The sequence below is a fragment of the Physcomitrium patens genome, chromosome 4 (assembly GCF_059467195.1).
Source record: "Physcomitrium patens ecotype Gransden chromosome 4, ASM5946719v1, whole genome shotgun sequence".
Taxonomy (NCBI): domain Eukaryota; kingdom Viridiplantae; phylum Streptophyta; class Bryopsida; order Funariales; family Funariaceae; genus Physcomitrium; species Physcomitrium patens.
In genome coordinates, this window is record NC_143413.1 from 8079947 (window position 1) to 8099150 (window position 19204).

Genomic DNA, 19204 nt, shown 5'->3' on the forward strand with positions numbered 1-19204 from the left:
AGGCTCTCCCACCACTACCACGAGTCCGTTAGTCTCTCCGTCAATAAGAACAACTTGACTGGGAGTATGAACTACCGGTTGTCTGGGTTATTCATATGCTTGTGTAAAAGGGACACAGACAAGGCCTGGCTAAAACTGAAGGAGAACTGGGGGTTTGGGGAGCCCATCCATAGTTAGCACCATCGTCTTAAATGAGATTCTAATCCAGGCTTTGTCAGTATTGGGTTCACCTCTTCTTTCATGTTTCGTGACGAGTTCACTAATTATATTTTCTATGTTTGGTATGTGTTATTTTAATTGTCATTTCGAATAATTATAGATGAATATCAATCCGAGATTCTCTACATGATTCTTCACTTTCAGAATAACAAAACCAAACAACCATAGAAGAAAAAACAACCCATAGAATGTACAAGAAAGTCCAAAAAGAAGTGATTCATTGCTGGGGGCAGGTCCAACCCGAAATAACTCCCCCATGTTGAAGAGGAGGGTACTGAGTAATACTAGGGAAGTGGGGGAGGCGGGGGTTGGGGATTTATTTAGATAATTTGGTTATTATTTTTACCGATCCAACTGGTGGTAGACAAACGTGGAGACAGTCTTCTGCCTGCCAATGGGGTGGTGGTGGTGGCAGCAGGAGAGCCTCAGCTCCAGCATGCGCTTCTAGTCGAGGCGAACTGAGAGCTTGCTTCAGGACCACGCTTGCTCAACAACAGAAGAATAAGAACACCGAAGAATATAATAAATTATTGTTAAATGTTAATCATATGAACAATTATAACCCTCTACTTAGTCTGTAAAAAACATCACCATGTCCTCCCATTCCAGCTCCAAGTGTTAGTTAACTCTCTATTCTCCTCGCGAAAAGGGACAAGAACAAAAAAAAGAAGGGAAAGGAGCGACAGAAGACAGAAAGTGGAAGAATAAAGGTGAAGGAGGAGACAAAGAAACGATTCATCCAACCAATCGATCAATTAATAGCTATGAGATGGATGGATTGAAGATTTCACTTCATATTCATCAACAGAGATATTTGTTGTACACTTATGTTGCATGATACGTATGTTAGCTTTTCAACAGTTTTTTTTGTTGAAAAATCAACTTAGATATTAAAAAACTATATGCAATAATCTGTCTTTCTATATATATATATATATATATATTCGTAACATTTCAATGGTCAGCTACAATGCATAGTTTCTATATCATTGAAATATAAAGTGTTTATGCGTTCCTTTTTTCTTTGATAACTCAATTTTAGAAAAAGAATAACAGTAACAGTGGTAATAGTAATTCTGTATGTGATATAAAATAATATAAAAATATGTAGAAAGAATAATGACATACGTGATTCTAGATTAATAAATTGTCTTAGTCTACCTTGTTTTTATAGGAAATTTTGTTTAAAGTAAAAAATAACATTGGTAATTACAATTTTATACAATGCTATTAATTTTTTGAACGTATCCATATATAGCTAAATAATTTTCTATTTCATTATCTATATAAGATGCAAGGTGAAGTAAACTTCATCATTTATGCCCAAGAGAAATAAAATACTAGATTAGAAACATAACTTGATACAAACTAAGAACAAGACAAATTTTAGATTATACCAAAATTTGACCTGGCAAGAGTAATGAAGACCTTGTTTTGCCCTCTTATTCATACAAGAACAACTAGGTCCTATAGTATCTTTAAAAATCTATAAAATATTTTAAATGGATAAATATAGTCTGACCCAGGCTCTAGTATTTTCTTGAAGGGTTATATATGCCAAAGGTGCTCATAACAAGGTTGTCTCTAGCAATTAGAAAGTCTACTTTATTTCAAAGACACTTATCAGAAAACAATTACAATAATTATTGCATCTATTTAACAACTGCGCCAACAAAAATTTAACTTTGGAATCTTAAGATTTTATAAAGGTCTTCTAACTTGACATTCTGAAAATCTAAATATATTCTATAAAATAATAATAATAATAATAATAATAATATCCTTCATATTATCTTCAAGACATATATATATATATATATATATATTAAATCGACCCACCAAAAATTTAAATCAACCCACACATCTCTACTCTAGTTTGCTCACATACTGCTTAGGACTTTATACTCCCTTACTAATTCCTCAATTTTGCACTCAATGATGTATTAATTCTCCAAGGAGGTGAGAGAGGTAGAAAATGGAACTCCTTGTATTATGTTTGGTGGTGGTGAAAGGTGGGAAAAGATTGAAATAGAGTAAATTGGCAACATTGGTGTATTGGATTGTTTCCCATGAATATGATGCAAAGCACTTACTAGAAGGAATTTGAGTGTAAGAGGTTAGCTATGAAGGTAAAAACAAGCAACACAAAGACAATTATACATTACAGGGAAGTTAAAGTCGCATTAGAGGTAAATTTTGAAAAAAAATCAGTATGAAAAGTATGGTGAAAAGAAAAGTTATTGATGATGCTAAATGATGAATATAATTAACAAAAATTCTAGCAGAGGTACCAATTGTAATTTTTGTCCGTGGATCAATTTAAGATATAGGTGGATGAGTTTAATATTTTCCTTATATATACTATTGAGGTTATTTTACAGCTTCTAATTTTTGATTCATGCAAGTTATTAAAACTCAATTGCACATATTAAAGTAAATTTTTTATTTCTTTTTTCTTTTTTTTCCCCTTTTTTTTAGACAATTTTTTTTTTCTTTTTCCAACTTATTATCTATATAAGTCTTCAAAATTATCTCAAATTATATCAAGAATGCTTAAAATATATTCAAAAAGATTATAATTTTTTTCAAACAAGTTTAAAATCAAGCTAATATAATGCCAATTATATACATATATATATATATATATATATATATATATGATTCTTAAGTGACTCAATTAAGATAGCTTAAAGGATATAATAAGAAAAATAAGAAATTTCAATAATTAAATCTAAATATTTCTTCTTATAAGAAAGTTATTTGAAAATTAAGTATTATGATTCTTTGTTGTGAAGTAACAACTTTTATTTGATTTTTAATCTTATTCTTTTAAGGGTCAATTTCAATTTCTGTAAATCTTTAATTGCACACACACACACACACACACATATATATATATATATATATATAAGACACATCTTGTCTTGCTTTCTTATTTATACAAGAGTAATAATGTCTTCTGAAAACTCCTATGGAAGATTTTAAATCTATATTTATTTTTAGAAATCTGAAAAATCTTCTATAAAAACTATTATTAACTCATCCAAAGTTCTTAAAACTTTTATACAACTATAGAAGATTTTAGAATAATTTTTAATATTCTAGAATACTAAAGAGGTTTCTAAAGATCTACAAAAACCCATCAAATATTCTATAAGATTAAAAAAAACACTCTAAAAAATCATGGAAAAGAAATTAATTATATATCTATGACAATTTCTTTTGTATATGACATTAGAAAGTTTTTATATCCTAAAACACAAGTAGGTTGCAAACTAAAAAAATAGATAAGACTAAAACAAATTACAAAATTTGCAATGACTTTAATAAGAATTACTTATCTTATTAGATCTAATAAGATATGTAGCATTTATGAATAAGAATACCTTTATTAATAATTATTTATACAAGAGTTATATATAGCATATTATTTATACAAGAGTAATATGTAGCATTTATTATTATTTATACAAGAGTAATTATTAATGGGATATGTAGCATTTATTATTTATGCCCCCCTTTAATAAGAGTATATTTAGATCGAATAAGATATGTAGAATGACAAATTATCCATTCCTTCTAACTATTTGTTTGTGGAATTACTAAAGCAAGTTTCTTTGACATCAATTTGTTTTTAAATGTTATAAAGAAGTTTTTAGGAAGCACCTCAACTATAAATATATATATATATATATATATATAATTTGATACAATTGACAAAATATAATAAAGACTTAAAACCATTTATTTTCTCTCTCTCTTTATATATATATATATATATATATATATAGATATGTAATATTGATAGTATGATTTGTTTGTAATATACAAGTGATATGAATTCAAGAATTTTCCATCATTCTAAGTGTAAGACACTTTCTTAATTTCATCTATGCATTGTATCTTTCTTAATATTTATGTTTAATAATCTTCAAAGCACAAATTTAATTTGCTTCATTTTATTTTTACAAAAGAAATCGAATTTGAGAAATTCAAAATTAGCATCCTGAAAGGGAAAAAAAGTAATTTCCTAATCATATTGATCCTAAATTTCTGCCGCAAAGAATAACTAATCGAAACTTTAGCACAAGTATTACGATACACTGCAATTTCTTCTTCAAAAGGCATGAGGCTTTTCACAGCAAAAAAAAAAAAAAAAAAAAAAAAAAACCAAAAAAAAACCAAAACAAAAACCAAAACAAAACAATAAAAAAACTATATAGTAATAGCCACGTAGGAATGAGGGGTTCTGGCGAGCTGGCGACACGTGGTTGGCTAAACCCGTTCAAATAGACTCAGAGAGTCTAAAGGGAAAAGGAAGGAAACGGAACTGATGAGGTGAGAGCGACGTGAACCGCCACGTGGGACAAAGGGGGGCATAAATGTGGACTACGCCATGTGTTAACGATGGGCATGGATTTGACTGTGGCGCCCTGTGAAAAGGGAGGGAACACAAATAGAAGAATGGAAATGAAACTGAAATGGATTTCCCGTCCTTGCTGGAGGAGACAGGTCACATACCTGGAGGTGCCAGCTCAGATTAATTCCCCTCCAACTCACGGGTCCCTCCTTTCCCTGCGTGCCCAATCACTGTCTCCCATGTGGGGCCCCTCCCACAGTCCTAGCTGGCATTTCATCGGACTGTACACGTGGACTGGGTCGTTTTCACATGACACGACTTGGTGGAGCGTCTTCAACGAAGAGCGACGCTGAGCTGGAGGTCGGTAACCAGGACTCCCTGGCGTTATTAGGGTTTGGTGAAAGTTACACTTTGGAATTCTGAAAGTTTCTTACATAAAACTCAAAAGATTTTGGGAGTCATTAATGGATTTTAATTATTATTAGTTGTATGTAACCTGGTTTTAACTTAGTATATTTGGTGATCCTACATGATTAATTCCATTTTAAAAAAAAATCTGGTGAAAATTATGGCATTGTGTTATTCCTAGAAGTCATATCCTTGACTTGGGTGAACTTATCACCAAGGGTTGCTTGTTCTTGATCTAATTTAGGGCAAGGACGAGCTCTTTGCCATTCTTTTACTTAGTTAGTGTAACACATTGGTGTCCTATTGCCATACTCACTTGGGTACATGATATTTCCAAAAACAATGGAATAATGTAACATTACTTTTATTGTTTCAAGTATACACTAAGGCCACTAATGTTAGCTTCTCTTCCAATTTTGCATGCCAAGAAAAAACGACCAACCCTCTCTCCCATATAAGTCAATATTAACTCTTTTCTGCCCTAATTTAATCCCAAACTTATTTCCATGGTTCGAAAGATTGAATCCATATTTGAACACTTGTGTGTATATTTGTTTTTTAACTAAGAAATCTAGAAGATAATTATATGCATGTCAGACCAAATTTGCATTACTATTCATAAAAGAAACATGACTTTAAGTAATGCCAATGCAAAAAATTAAGAAAAAAGCACACTCTTGGCCTCCAAAAAAAGGACAAAAAAAAAAAAAAAAAAAAAACATATATATATATATATATATATATATATACAATTAAATACTTGATCTTTGTTTTGATTGTTCAATCTCAAGCCATAACTTTTTAATTATACATACATACATGCAAACATACTCTATAAAACATTTATATCATCACATCATGTCTCCTGTTGGTTTAACTATCATAGTTTATATGGATGTAACAAAGAGGTGAAATTGTAATAATACTGCACATGATGAAAATGTGAGCTGATGTCAATAATATCACAAGGTTGTAGAGTTAACATGCATGATACTGTTATAGATTATGTGGTTAATTATCAGTGATTTAAGATTGAAATTGGAAAAAGTGTGCAACTGATTATGCTAAGATTGAGGACATGTTATTTCTTACACTTAAGTAAGGGATTAAAGTGGTCTTTGATGTGAGTGAGCTTCATAGGTATTATTGTAACCAGTGGTGATTTTTCCAATAACTTCTTTCTAGTTTCCTCTTTTTCATGTACCAAATGTTAACAATGACTTATTGCTGACTTGTTGCCATAAGATTCAATGGAGCATGTTTGAGCTAGAACATGTTTCTGCACAAGAGTTAAACAAGGAAAATATGTTGATGAACTTTATATACTGTCAAATTTCCCTTCTGGTAGATTGATCATTCAGTAACTCCTTCTGAGATTTTGGACTTAAAAATTTTAAATGAAAGCTGAACAAGAGAGGTCCTAGCAATAGTTTCTTTTTGGGAACAAGGATATATATATATATATATATATAATTACACAGAAAAAGTTGCATTCTTTGATCTTTTCATACAAGTCATGTTCACTTTACTTGTCGCACTTGCTGATCATTTTTCTGTTTTTGTATATCATATTCCCTAATACATTATTCTCCTCTACTACCCCACAATACTTGGAAACTTTTTGGTGAGGTGAATTGCTATGGATTTGTCATGTGTTGGGAGACCTATTGGTAGTCCTTTTTACAAACTCCAAACATGCCCTTAACTTTTTTAGCAATTTTACTATTGGGTTTTAACTGTCCCTATAAATGGCCTTTAGTCATCTCTACAATTGGCCATTGAGTCCCTCCATGCCAGGCCTTTCAATGTCTCATGGTGCCTGAGACCAGTTGAAGTTTTGGGTGTAGAAAGAAGTGACATATTGGAGTGGAGCTTGAAATCATAGAAGCTATGCATTTCAACTATATTGGAGAAGGCATCCAACTTCACATTTTATAGCCCAAGTATGAAATTTTTGGATTTTGCAAGATGAGTAGAAGTAGAAGCAAGGACTGAGTTGTTGTTGGTTGAGACATGCACTTCACTACAAAAAGAAAGCAATGGATGGCATTTTCATTCACACCCATATTCACCTAGGTCAATAGTTATATAGAAACCAAAACAGAAGTGGCAAGAAATGTAAGGAAATGATAGAAAATGAAAACATGAAAAAAGTAATGAAAAGAATAAGAAGGAGTGAGAAAGAAAGAGAGAGGAAAAGAAAAAGAAATAGGTAAAGCTTGTTGTCAAAACCCCACTTCAGGATGTAGATTCCATCCCATGACACAGGGGCCAATGGCCATTTCCCATCTTTCCCACTGCCCTTTTCTGTGCGGAATGCTGCTCAGCAATAAACACTACATGCCTCTTGGGTTAGGTGGAGGACAGTTCCACAATACAAGGGAACAATTCCATAAGTCTAATGCAAGGCTGGAGACAAAGTCTGCCAGAAAGTCTAGTGTAAACCAAGCCATAGCAAATAGGAAAAGCCTTAATTCTACAACAGGCTTAGAGAGCCTATTCTACTTGGGAACTTGCCTTAGCATTAACATTGCCTAGCCCCTTCTTCTGCTCTCTGTAATGCTTGCAAGTAACCATGGATTTTATAAAGGCAAATGTGTTACTTAAGCTTTGTTTGGCTGCAAGCATTGTCTTACAATTGTCCAAGCATGGCATTAGGTGAGTACATTATTGCACATGTAGAGGATTTAGTGCAAAAAGAGATGCTTGACAAACAAGTTATGTGAATACAATATTGGGCACCCTGCTTCATGGGAAATTTATTACTAATATATTGGCATTGCATTGAATTGAAGAAATCAATGGCCTTGGTTACTTGGCTGGCACTCTTTTGAGTCCTACTTATTCCCTTTGTTGGGGGGTGGTGTTGGTTAAGTTTCTAGAAACTTCTCCAAAGCTCAACTAGAGTCACCTGCTGAAAACCATATTATTTTTTCTATTTAAAGGAAATAGTGATCATCTGAAAGGAACTAAACAATGAGCGAGAGCCTCAATCACAGGCATGCATAGAAGGTTCTGCACATTCAATGAAGAGAGAATCTGTCTTTTTCTTCTACCATTACTTGTAGAAGCCTTAATAACCACAATTAAAAATAATGTAGAGGAAAAACCAGCACTGCCTGACACTGTTCAGAATGCTAAGCATTCTGTGGTGACTTTTGTACCCAATACAGAGATTGGAACAAAGCAGTTCTCAATCTAAAGGTTGTTGTTGTTGTTGTTGTTGTTGTTATATTTTAAAAAACACAAACAAACAAAAAAATAAATAAATCAGTAGTTTTTACATGGAATGATTCTTATTTTAGAAATCTTTTTTTGATGAGAAGCAATGCTTTTTCCACAAAGTCACTACAGAAGTTTTACCATGTCATATTTTTCTGCCACCAAACACTACAATTCTTATTTTGTAACATTTGGTATCCAAATTCTGAAGTAATCAAATGTCAAGTTTTTTTCCTTTAATATTAAGACTATCCAATTATATACAGCCATTGCTGCCTTAGAGAAGAAATTGAATCCTAAACAACCTTCTCACCAAGACAACACACATCCTTTTTATTAACACACACTGCAACTTCTCAACTGTGTGCTTGTTCTATCTAAGAGCCTATGCACAGCCTGCTGCATTGGCCAACATAAAACTGTGTTGATGACTGAGGCAGGCATAATAGCAATGTAATTTGGCATCTATAAAGGATTAGAGGAAAAGTCCATCATTGCCAGAACTCAGCCACTAAAAAATTTCCATGTTTAGAGAGTAACTCCCTCAAAATCTCTTGTATCTTCTAAGTTGGTGTATATGTGTATTTATATTTATATATATATATATATATATATGTATTGTGGGAAACCAGTACCATTCATATGCTGGGCACTGCAATATCCGGTATTGTCATTCATCCATTCATGCATTCACTTGTTTATCTATGATTGGCCAATGAAAAGACTTCTTTGTATCTTTATCTTATACCGAAGTTGTTATATTTATGCATATATACATACATACAAGAGAAAATCTGTGTCATTGACTTTAAAAAAAACACTAGAAGAATAAACATATTTTACACAAATTTCTCTGAAGTATAAGTATAAGAATATACATATATTGTTGACGCTGTAAGGTTTTCCAAAAAAAATTATTTTTATTTTTATTCATTTATTTATTTATTTATTTATTTATTTTTACTTTGGATTTATCTTCATAAAAAATTTATTTCCATACATGTATACTTTAATTGAAGCTCACAAGGGTTTGTTTACCTCTCTGAAGACTTATTTTGATTTGAATTCTATATATATATATATATATATATATAATCTCTCTATATCTTAATATTCTATAATTTGATCATTTTTGCTACTTGATATTCTTTGTCCCCACTCAGTCCATTTTATGGTGGTAACTCAATATTAATATCAATTATTACTTAATATATTTTTTAAATAATTTATCAAGTTATAAAAATTTGTCGTAGCCAATCATCCAATGTTGTTTGCAAGAAATTAGAGACATACATAATGATCTCTCTATAACTCAATATTTTGTAACCTAATATTATTTGCTCCCACCAAGTCCATTCTATGGGGATAATTCAATATTTCTACCATAACCCTATTTCAGTAACTTGGTACCCTATATTGGGTGATATTATTTTTTCCCATCAAGCATGTCAATTTACAAAGGGATTTGTCTGTGTGTAAGTATACAAATATATATATATATATATATATATATGTTCCACTATTTGAGCTAAACCATGTTTGAACCAAATCATTTGTCACATAGAGTGACCAGTTGATTACTTGTTTTGGACAAGTAATTGAGTGTAGTGGAAGGAATGCTGAGTTCAAACTCCAATCCCTCTTTCATTGATATTATCATTTTTTTAATCTTTTAAACAATTAAATTTCCTTGTTTATATTTTGCAGTAAGCTCAATTGTACCACCCAAGGGCAGCACTGTCTAAGTTTAAATCCCGCAGAGCAGAGGCTTCAAATACCAACAAAATTCTCACTCACTGTGCCCATTCATGTTTTTTTAATGCATTAACTGCATTGGGTTTAGGCATCCTTTATAATTGTTATTATCATGAGTTTTGACTAATCTGACTGCTATGGGTACTACATGAAGCTCATCAGCACTAGGGGGAGAGTTCTGCAGTCCCTCATTCTTAGCCACTGTGGGCCAGCCAATTACAGCCAACTGTGTTGAGATTCTGCATGTTTTGTGGGGGGCTCTGACGCCAATTGAATCACAACAGCAGCATCGGGAAGGATGAAAGGTCCATCATCAGAAAAGAAAAAAACAGCAGAATGTGTTTATGATCTCAAAACTTTTGGGTCATGAAAGGGCAGGTTCAACTGGAATGAGGGACAATAAATATTTGCAAACCATATGACCTCTTCACACTTGTCAAGAGAATAATGAATAAAAAAATAAAAACAATAAAAACAATAACATCACACATTCACACATAAACAAAAACATGGAAGTACCTGGCCAACAGAGATCTCAAAATTTATGACATGTTCCACACAACAGTTAAGATTTGTGTGGAGTTTTAGCTCCTCTATTTGAACAACCACCACAGACACACATGCGTTTGTAAAAAATATATTCATATTTATGTTTTCAAAAATTAAACAATAATAGTGAGTGTATTTATAAATGATGTGTTTCAGTGAATGTGTGGCAAGGAGGGAGGTGAAGCCTGGCAAAAGGGGGAGGGGGTCCTGCTGAGTCTGTCTGCTTCTCCTTTGCTGGAATCATGGCTCTGATATTCTCCACTTTTCTATTTATGCTTCGCTGCCACCCAATGGGGCCAGTGCTCTTTGTCTGCGAATATTCCCAACTAACTCTCCCCCTTTGCTTCATCCACTTGGAACGCCTTGATTTGGTCTCCCCTTCCAGATAGGATTTGAATATGCGCACCCACCTCCTTTTTGTCAATTATGTAATGTTTGCTGTTGAGGCAATCAGGCCGCTTGGCGGCGTCACTCGCCCCCATTCTCTACAAAGAGAACAAAAACAACACACACACACAGCCATCTTCATCCACATCCAAGTAACGGAATTCATTCATCACACATTAGGACGGAGATCCCCTCTCTCGCTCTCCATCGATAGGTGCATTGCACGTGGGAACTGTCGTCCTCTCCCTTGTGCTGAGTCAACTGACCTCACACTATTTTAGTCTGTGCCGATCGTGTGAAAAGGGAGCTGGGTTTTTTTCCCACCCCAGTTGAACCGATTCAAACTTGGCTAACACAGACTCGTTCGGGCAGTTAGGAATATTCCGAGACAATGTCTGGTAACTTTCTGATGCTGTTTTCTAGGTAATTGCTGGAGGGTTAAAAGTCAACTGCAACGGTGTGAGTTTATATATATATATATATATATATATAAAAAGAGAGAGAGAAAGTGAGAGTGTTTTTCCTTCTGTTGCCGAAGGTTGTACCCATTTGTGAAGAAATTGTTGAGTGTTCACACCAAAATTCTTACGCACTTTGTGAGATTTGCTTCAATCCAGGCCCTTCATGTGTAATGTGCGCATGGATCGAGCTCAGCATTCGAAGCATCGTTTTTTTTTGGAAATATGTATACTCATGGGCAGCTCGAAGAAGACAAGAATATAAATTACTATGGAGGGATAGAGAAAGAGAGGAAAAGAACCCCCCCCGGGACATACATGCCTACGATTCCAATGAGTTGCCTACAGCAACAAACTACTGCCCGCTGCATATGGGAGCAATTTTCTTAGAACTGGAGACGGACCTTGTTGAAAGATAAGCACAAGGTGCAGCTGGGGCTCATTATGGTTCACCCGTTTGTCTATCAATCTGTCTTACTGCGTGGAAAGCTTCAAAACTCTTGACCTGGCCCAGGGGAAGGGGGTGGGGGGAGGCCGAATCATACATCGCATATTGCCTTCATATGTTCTTCACGATAAGCACTGGAAACGGGTGCTTGCTATGTACTTGGGGGGAGGGGATTCAGCAACAGGAACGATTGTGTAGTAATGTATTACAACATCGAGACAGAGGCCCCTGTTTTTTCTGATTTTTATTTTATATTTTTTTAAAACTTTTTATCTTTTTATTGAAAAATTCAAGTCCAGGTTTTGATTGCTCTTTGTTGACACTTGGGCGCAAGTTTTGGAAGAGCTGGGTTCCCCGTGAAGTGCACAGCTTGAATCGTCTGCACATCAGAGCAATTGGCACGGTGAACATGAGGTGGTGGACCTTGTCAAGAGTTGATAGGGAATTTTGGTTTAAGCCTAAACAGTTTGCAATCAAGAGACCGGTGACAGTTGATTTTTGCCATCGTTCAACGTTCTGGTTCCTTATCCAGATGTGGACATGTGTGTTCAGAGGGATGCAACTTGGCTTCGTATGCGGGAAAGATAGCAAGGCAAACGTTTCTCAACACGTCCTTTGCTCTCAATAGCGCATTTTGGACCTCAATTGTACGATCCAAGATAGAAGGCAGCTGTGGTTGTAGGGAAACGCGCTGGTAGAATACAGTAAAATGAAAATGCACCTGCTGTTGGATGTATTTATGTGGTAAGGCTCTTGAACATCAACTACAACTCTCCATGTCCTGATGTGCGACATACTCTAGCTGTGCAAACTTGGTCAACAAAGCCAGTGCCTTACGTTCCTCATTTACATATTTTCACACAGTCTTAAACCGAACTAAATAGATGTAAAAATTGAAGACAGCAGAATACACATGAAAGCATACACAGATGACGAAAGGGACAAATCTAGAAATCAAAATACAGATTTTAAAAAAATCCAAGGAAATATATAAGGGTCAATACCAAGCAAACGAGCCAAAGGCGAGGAAGAGAATCCACGAAACTATAAAAAGGAAAGGTCATTCCATTGCTTTAGAAGGTAGCTGTAGAGTCACCCTTCTTGATATTACAATGAGGTGAATGAAATTCTCTGGCCCACAAAGGTTCCTGGCAACCCATTCGAGAGGCAAGTCAAGATTAAGCTCTATTCCCTGCACGCGGACAATGCCTTCAAGCACTAGGTCATCAGGCTCCCCAGCTGCGCTACCCAATCCCGCCACGGGCTCTATAGGGCTCGTACTAGGCTCCTCGTCTGCTGTTTTTGGAGAGGCATCACTAATGGCCTGGGACACACTATCATCAGTTGGGCCTTCGGTCTCTAATTTGGATGTTGGACTGCTTTCTCTTGGTTTCACTGATAACTCGTCCAGACTTTCGGGGCGTGTGAAGAGGTGTGGCACCATCTTTAATAGTGCATCTCGTACAGTGAGAATGCTACCTGGATGTAGTGTACAAACAAGATCTTTACAACATGCAGTAGATGTATGATGTATGGCAGGAAAACTGTCATTGGCGAAAAGTAATGGGAGGAATAGGTGATGAGGCAAGGATACACCCTATTAGAGTAATTATTACCTCCACGAAGATCAATGGGGCGTGTCGTGTACACAACTTCGTCCCAGCTTGAGACTGGTGCAGCATCAAAGAGGTCATCTAAGTCGCGGTCCACTGTCCTCAAGTAGACTCGAATAGGAACCCTGCTTGGCCTTCCGCTTTCGCTTCCTATTGCCAATTGCAGGGTTGGGAATATGGGCGAGGATTTTAGAAACTATATTACTGCGCATTATCACATGATGAACCAACTAATAATAATAATAATAATAATAATAATAATAAGCAAGAAAAATCAGTCGATGGATCCGCCGAATTTCAAGGTTTTATGACAACACTTATATGTGCAATGTCTGAGCACGAAAACTCATCGCATCATGACTATAAACGATGAACACCAGACATATGCAGAAGGAGAAAACCAAGGGCGATGAATCTCGACATCTGCAAAGACCTGGCTATATGCACCGGTCTCGACCTGGCTATTATATGTTTGCGGTGCTGATAAACTTGTTATCGCTTTTCCGATTTACCAAAAAGCCTTTATGGCATAAGAGCACCACAAAATCAAGCACGATACCTGCTCTAAGTAATGCACCACCGGACGAAGCATCATCACAGGTTGGGGTGAGCAGAATTTCACGAACCCAGTTTCCTCCACCACCAAATCCAGGTCTCAAACGGGCTGCAATTCGATCATAACCTTCCAGCTCTCCTGTAGCTCCACTAAAGCAACATTACTTCTGATTTATCTTGGATTCCCAAAGAACAAAGACTATCTAAGAGCAACAACCCTACAACCGAAGTAGGGTTATCACAGTAATCGTATCACAGTACAGAGTTTAAGCTTAAAAATTCCTATTTCATAAAATACATCACGGTGCAATTATCTTTTGTGTAACTGCGAACACAGTATTTCTTAAAAAAACAACAATTTTTTTCACTTACCAATGAATTTGACAATCTGAACTGTACATTCTGAATCATCACCTCTCAAAACGGGACTACAATCAAATAGCTGGATACGATTGTATACCCTACCATTGAATAGCACAGCAAACAATCACTTCACATACCTTTGACAACACATCGCCACAGCTCCACCTGATCTAACTGCGAAATGTTCATTACGCTCTTTATATTCCCGTACATGACATACGATGCCTGTCCAAACAACCAAAAGAATAAGCCCTAACTTCAGACGTCCAAAAATACAAGCCTGCTCAGCTAATGAAATACTACGTTCATTCAATATTTTCCTACATACCTTGAGATGTTAAATTTAAAATAAATAAATAAATAAAATTGCTCCTTATGAGTTTGGTATTACAGAGGATCTAGACAAAGGCACACAGCACAAAAAAGGAAAAAAGACAAAGAAAAAACGAAACAAAGCAAAGCAAAACAAAACAAAAAAAAGAGAACAACAAATAAAAAATGGTCTTGCACCTCTTTAAGGGCGTTCACGAAGTTCCACTTGACCGCATCATCTTCACACACAGTCAAGACCTCTACAGGATACGCCCTAAAATGTAACTGCACGCAAATTAACTGGAAAAGTCAAGCGAGAGGTAACATAGCTTACATTACACTCAGTTTATTTTGTTTCTTTGTGAGGTCCAAAGAACATATGTCACTTGCGCTTCTATCGTCCAAATAGATGCATTTCATTTCTAACTTGTGATGGAACCAAACAAGTCAAGATGAAAGGTTGAGAATAAAAGTTTTCAAACAAATAGAGACTACACATACCGTGAGGTTCCATGGTCTTTCAAATTCTGCCACCAGTAGATCGTACAATACACCCGTCGGGATGTGCCTATGGTACACGAGCAACAAGGCCCGCTTTCAAATTCACAATATGCAAGCAAGCTACTTCGTGATAACCCGCGTACATGGCGGAGGATCGTCACATACTCTTAATAGAGCTGTCGAAAATGCCAAGCCACTGAATTTCATCAATGAGGTGAAGAGTTAAAGTAAAGCAGAAGTTGTCGCAAGCATCATACCATTTTAAAGGCAATCCTTGATAGTCAAACCATATGGAATCAGCATTGGAAGGTATAGCCTTCGCGAAATGCTGTTGAATCTCGGGCTCCAACAACGGTAGGTAACCATTTCGTGGTGCCAACATCTGTAAATCATTTCAAGCACCTTTACGATCATCCGAACTTCTTATCTAGTCAGAACGCTTATCATTTACATCTCGTTTCCAAATGCTGAGCACGCCAATCTCACGCTATGTGTGAAGGCTACTTTCGCAAAGGACAGGCCTCAGATGCCGAGGTTCAGCTGATAGACAGCTAGCATTTAATTCAACACCACGAAAATGATTTTATGAAATTATCGCAGGTCTAGCCTTCAGACAGTAAATTTAAATTATTAGCTGCCATCACTCCACGCGAATTCCTTACATTTCAAACGTCATCGATATCTCACCGTTAGTACCCCAATCTTTAGGAGTGCAGTGCGAGAAGCAAACAAAATCAAGGTTATTACGAACTCTATTCACATGAACCGTGTAAGCAATATTAGGGGTTTGGTACCGATTGGATAGTACTGATGCAAAGCTTTGGACCTACATGATCTGAAATATTTACGCCATGTAAAATCTCTATAATGATTCCGATATGAAGTATCCTGCGGTATTCATCGGACCTAAAATCCATAAGTTATAAAGTATACCGTGAAAACGAAAAATACGCTCCTGATATGCGCAGATTTTTCAATGGTTCCCAAATAAACATCACTTGTTGATTACATCTCATTCTCTTGCGATCAATTGATTAACAGCATAATGTATTCCGTATACAAACCGACACTTCTGACAAACACAAGCAATTTCTTAGAACGCTTGCTCATCCTGACATTGTGGCAGCTTGTACTCTATTAACCCACCTCCTAATTGAGCGATCGGACAGCCAAGTTATCAGCGAGCCTGGAAATCCCGCAAAGTTTTTAAAAAATCGATTCACAAACTTAATCATCAAGAAAAAGGGAATTTTACCAGGAAAGGTGAAGGAGCCTGCGAGCCAGTGATTTCAGATGGGTGAAGGTGGAGTTGTATTGGCACGGCTCCCGACCAAACTTGCTTGCGAGCCTCCGCGGTGATCACACCGAAATCCACCTCCTCCACTTTCTTCTTCTGTTGCTTCCCTCCACGCGCCATTCCTCACAAACACGCCACCCAAAAACCCAACTCCGATACGATCCACTCTGCAGCGGTGCCCGCAACCCAAAGAGCTTCGATGATTCTACCTTAACCAAAATTCCATCGAGACCTAAATTCCCAAAAAACCGACTCAACCTCAGAAAACCTCAACCTCCTGATGAATTAAGCTCCCACTCGAATTGCCATAACACTCAAACTACAGATGTGATGCCTGCAAAAAGATTACCAGAGCTCCCTTCTCTTAACTATGTGAGGCATGTCATAGTTGGTACCGCCATGTCCAAGTCACGATTCAGACACATGCGTGAGACACATAATCCCCAGATTCGACCTCCCCCATGGTTGCCGACTACCCAAGTTATCGCGACTCACATAAAACACAAGTCTAAATGTAAGAATGAACTCAAACGCGAGCTCAGAATTAAATCGAGTGAAAACTTCTTCTTCTTCCTCTGTTATGTATATATATATATATATATATATATATAGCTCTACAAATTCACACATATATTTCCTTTGCCTAAGTTTAGATTCCGTGCGCTGTCCAGTTACCGCAACCGGAGGGTCCAACACAGAAGATCATTCATTCATGGTGCATGAATATCTTCCACCTGATGCGCACAATTGAATTAACAGAGAACCGCGATTGCAATCCTCCTAAAACACAAATACAAACACAACATCACCTATGAATAATAATAATAATAATAATTAGAAGATACACCTCGAATGCTTGATACTCCATGTGGAGGACAGACAGACAGAAACCTTCTCTGCCTATTTCTATCAAAAGCTTCTTCGAGTGGAGAGAGCAAGAGTTGCAAGTTATGTTGAGTGTGGCAAAGCAAGCAAGCAACAGCATTGTTCCATATGTGGTCATAAGTTCGGGTTCTAGGTTTTGGTTCTATTTAAAGTAGTTTCTACCACATTTTGTTCAATATTTGTGTTTTCATTATTATTTTTTGTTATACTTCGGGGATTTTTTTTGGAAGGGGGAGGAGGGGGTTATGAAGGTCAAGGTAAATGTGCTAAAGATTGTGAATTTGTCCAATTTCTTTAATTAGATGAAGATGTACTACAATCTTTTGAGTATAAATTAAGAGATTTTTTTTACAATGAATCTATGAGTAATATGAAAGTGATTAAATAGACAAACTCTATTAAACTTTAGATAATAAAAAAACAAGTTTGTGTATGGAACTCAAGTTTCCAAGATATAGAATGAAACTTTGACTTAAAATTGAATCAACTTTTAATTATAGTTGGGTGGGTCATCCTCAACAACTTGCTAACATGAGTCATTATCACAAACTTGTAATGTGGTTACAATTAGGAGAGTGATATCTTATTAATTTCAAAGTAGAAAGCTTAGAAATGAACTAATAAAATAAAAGAATCAAAGTTTATAACACAGAAAGCTTTGAAGTGATTCCATCACCAAAATTGAACTATTGTTTACCACAATTACTCGTTTTTGTGCTTATTATAAAATATGAAGACGATAAAATCTTCAAATTATACCTTTGAAAACATAATCAAATAAGTATGATAATTGATGTATTAAGTGATTTCTAATATCAATAAATGGATATAAAAACCTTCACTTAATATCTCCAATATATCTATAAACATTGTTGAGTTCTATATATTAAAGCTAATTCAACACTTAATATATTTAATGTATTGAGACAAACTAATCAAACACTTTTTGTTCTTAAACACTCTCTTAAAAATTAAAAAATGGATGGTGCCTGCACATGATCAAAGTTACAATGCTCATGTTATTGTTTTAAATTACGTCTGAAACCCAATTGTTAAAGACTTTTGATCTACATTCCTCTCATACTACTCTTACCACTCCTGGCAATTTGTTATGATTTTATTACATAAACATCTGCGCATACTCCAACACTGCCCTAATTGCATTTCAAGAGAAAAAAGTAAATAAAAGTCAAAAAGAACTGTTACACACAAGACGTCTACAGCAATTGCCGCTCTTCTTTCCCACTCTCCGAAGACTTGGTTCTATTAGGGCCAGCAGAAGTCTATACATTGATTGGAACAGCAGCCACATCGACACCATGAGATGACAGAAACAGAGCAACACACCCCAACGCATGAGTGACGTCAAAGACAGACCAAAACAGAATTTGTAAAGAAAACACACTGACTTAATCGAAAACTATACATGTTTGGACAGATTTGGATATATACTCTATTCCTCACCATGAAGGTGGTAAATCAAGCAAACATACAATCGATCAAGTCATCGAGTGGTGTACAACAATCCACCCTGTTAAAGTTTGGTGGATTTCATCTTAACTACATACCAATTCTGCTAGAGTCAAACCGCCAGCACGAAATCTCTGAATACAGAGAATGGGCCCCAAGTTGAGGATTCAACGAATGAACAACGAGAGATAATTAGACAAAACTCCAGAAGTGCAGTGTTCGTGACTAGCATCAAAAAGGACGATGGCAAGGTGACAAGGAAAACCGTCGTAAACAGAAACCCTAAACCAACAAATCCAGAACACACAGAGAGACTCCCAAGCACCAGGTACTCACAGAAACACAAGTAGGGCTTGTATTGCACACGATCGCATTGGTCCTCAGCACTAGAAGGAATCGACA

At 35.9% G+C, this 19204-nt stretch overlaps 1 protein-coding gene across 1 annotated transcript; it reads right to left on the bottom strand.

The window, feature by feature from the left end:
* Window positions 1-12855: 12855 nt before the first annotated feature.
* LOC112281341 (autophagy protein 5) lies at window positions 12856-17006 on the bottom strand. The gene is made up of 8 exons (XM_024517744.3): window positions 16406-17006; window positions 15408-15532; window positions 15151-15217; window positions 14848-14934; window positions 14475-14562; window positions 13979-14113; window positions 13423-13569; window positions 12856-13285 (listed from the first exon to the last, which is right to left on the bottom strand). The coding sequence occupies exons 1-8, from the start codon at window positions 16565-16567 to the stop codon at window positions 12867-12869; spliced, it is 1230 nt and encodes a 409-aa protein (XP_024373512.1). The 5' UTR covers window positions 16568-17006; the 3' UTR covers window positions 12856-12866.
* Between the last annotated feature and the right edge of the window lie 2198 nt (window positions 17007-19204).

Bases quoted from the DNA above. Each gene is read 5' to 3' on its own strand.
- LOC112281341 (XM_024517744.3), bottom strand. From the start codon at position 16,567: ATGGCGCGTGGAGGGAAGCAACAGAAGAAGAAAGTGGAGGAGGTGGAT. The intron at 15,218-15,407 runs GTATGATGCTTG...CGTGTACCATAG, and splicing joins CAAGGATTGCCTTTAAAATG to GCACATCCCGACGGGTGTAT. The intron at 14,114-14,474 runs GTATGTGAAGTG...GTGGAGCTACAG, and splicing joins GTGGCGATGTGTTGTCAAAG to GAGAGCTGGAAGGTTATGAT.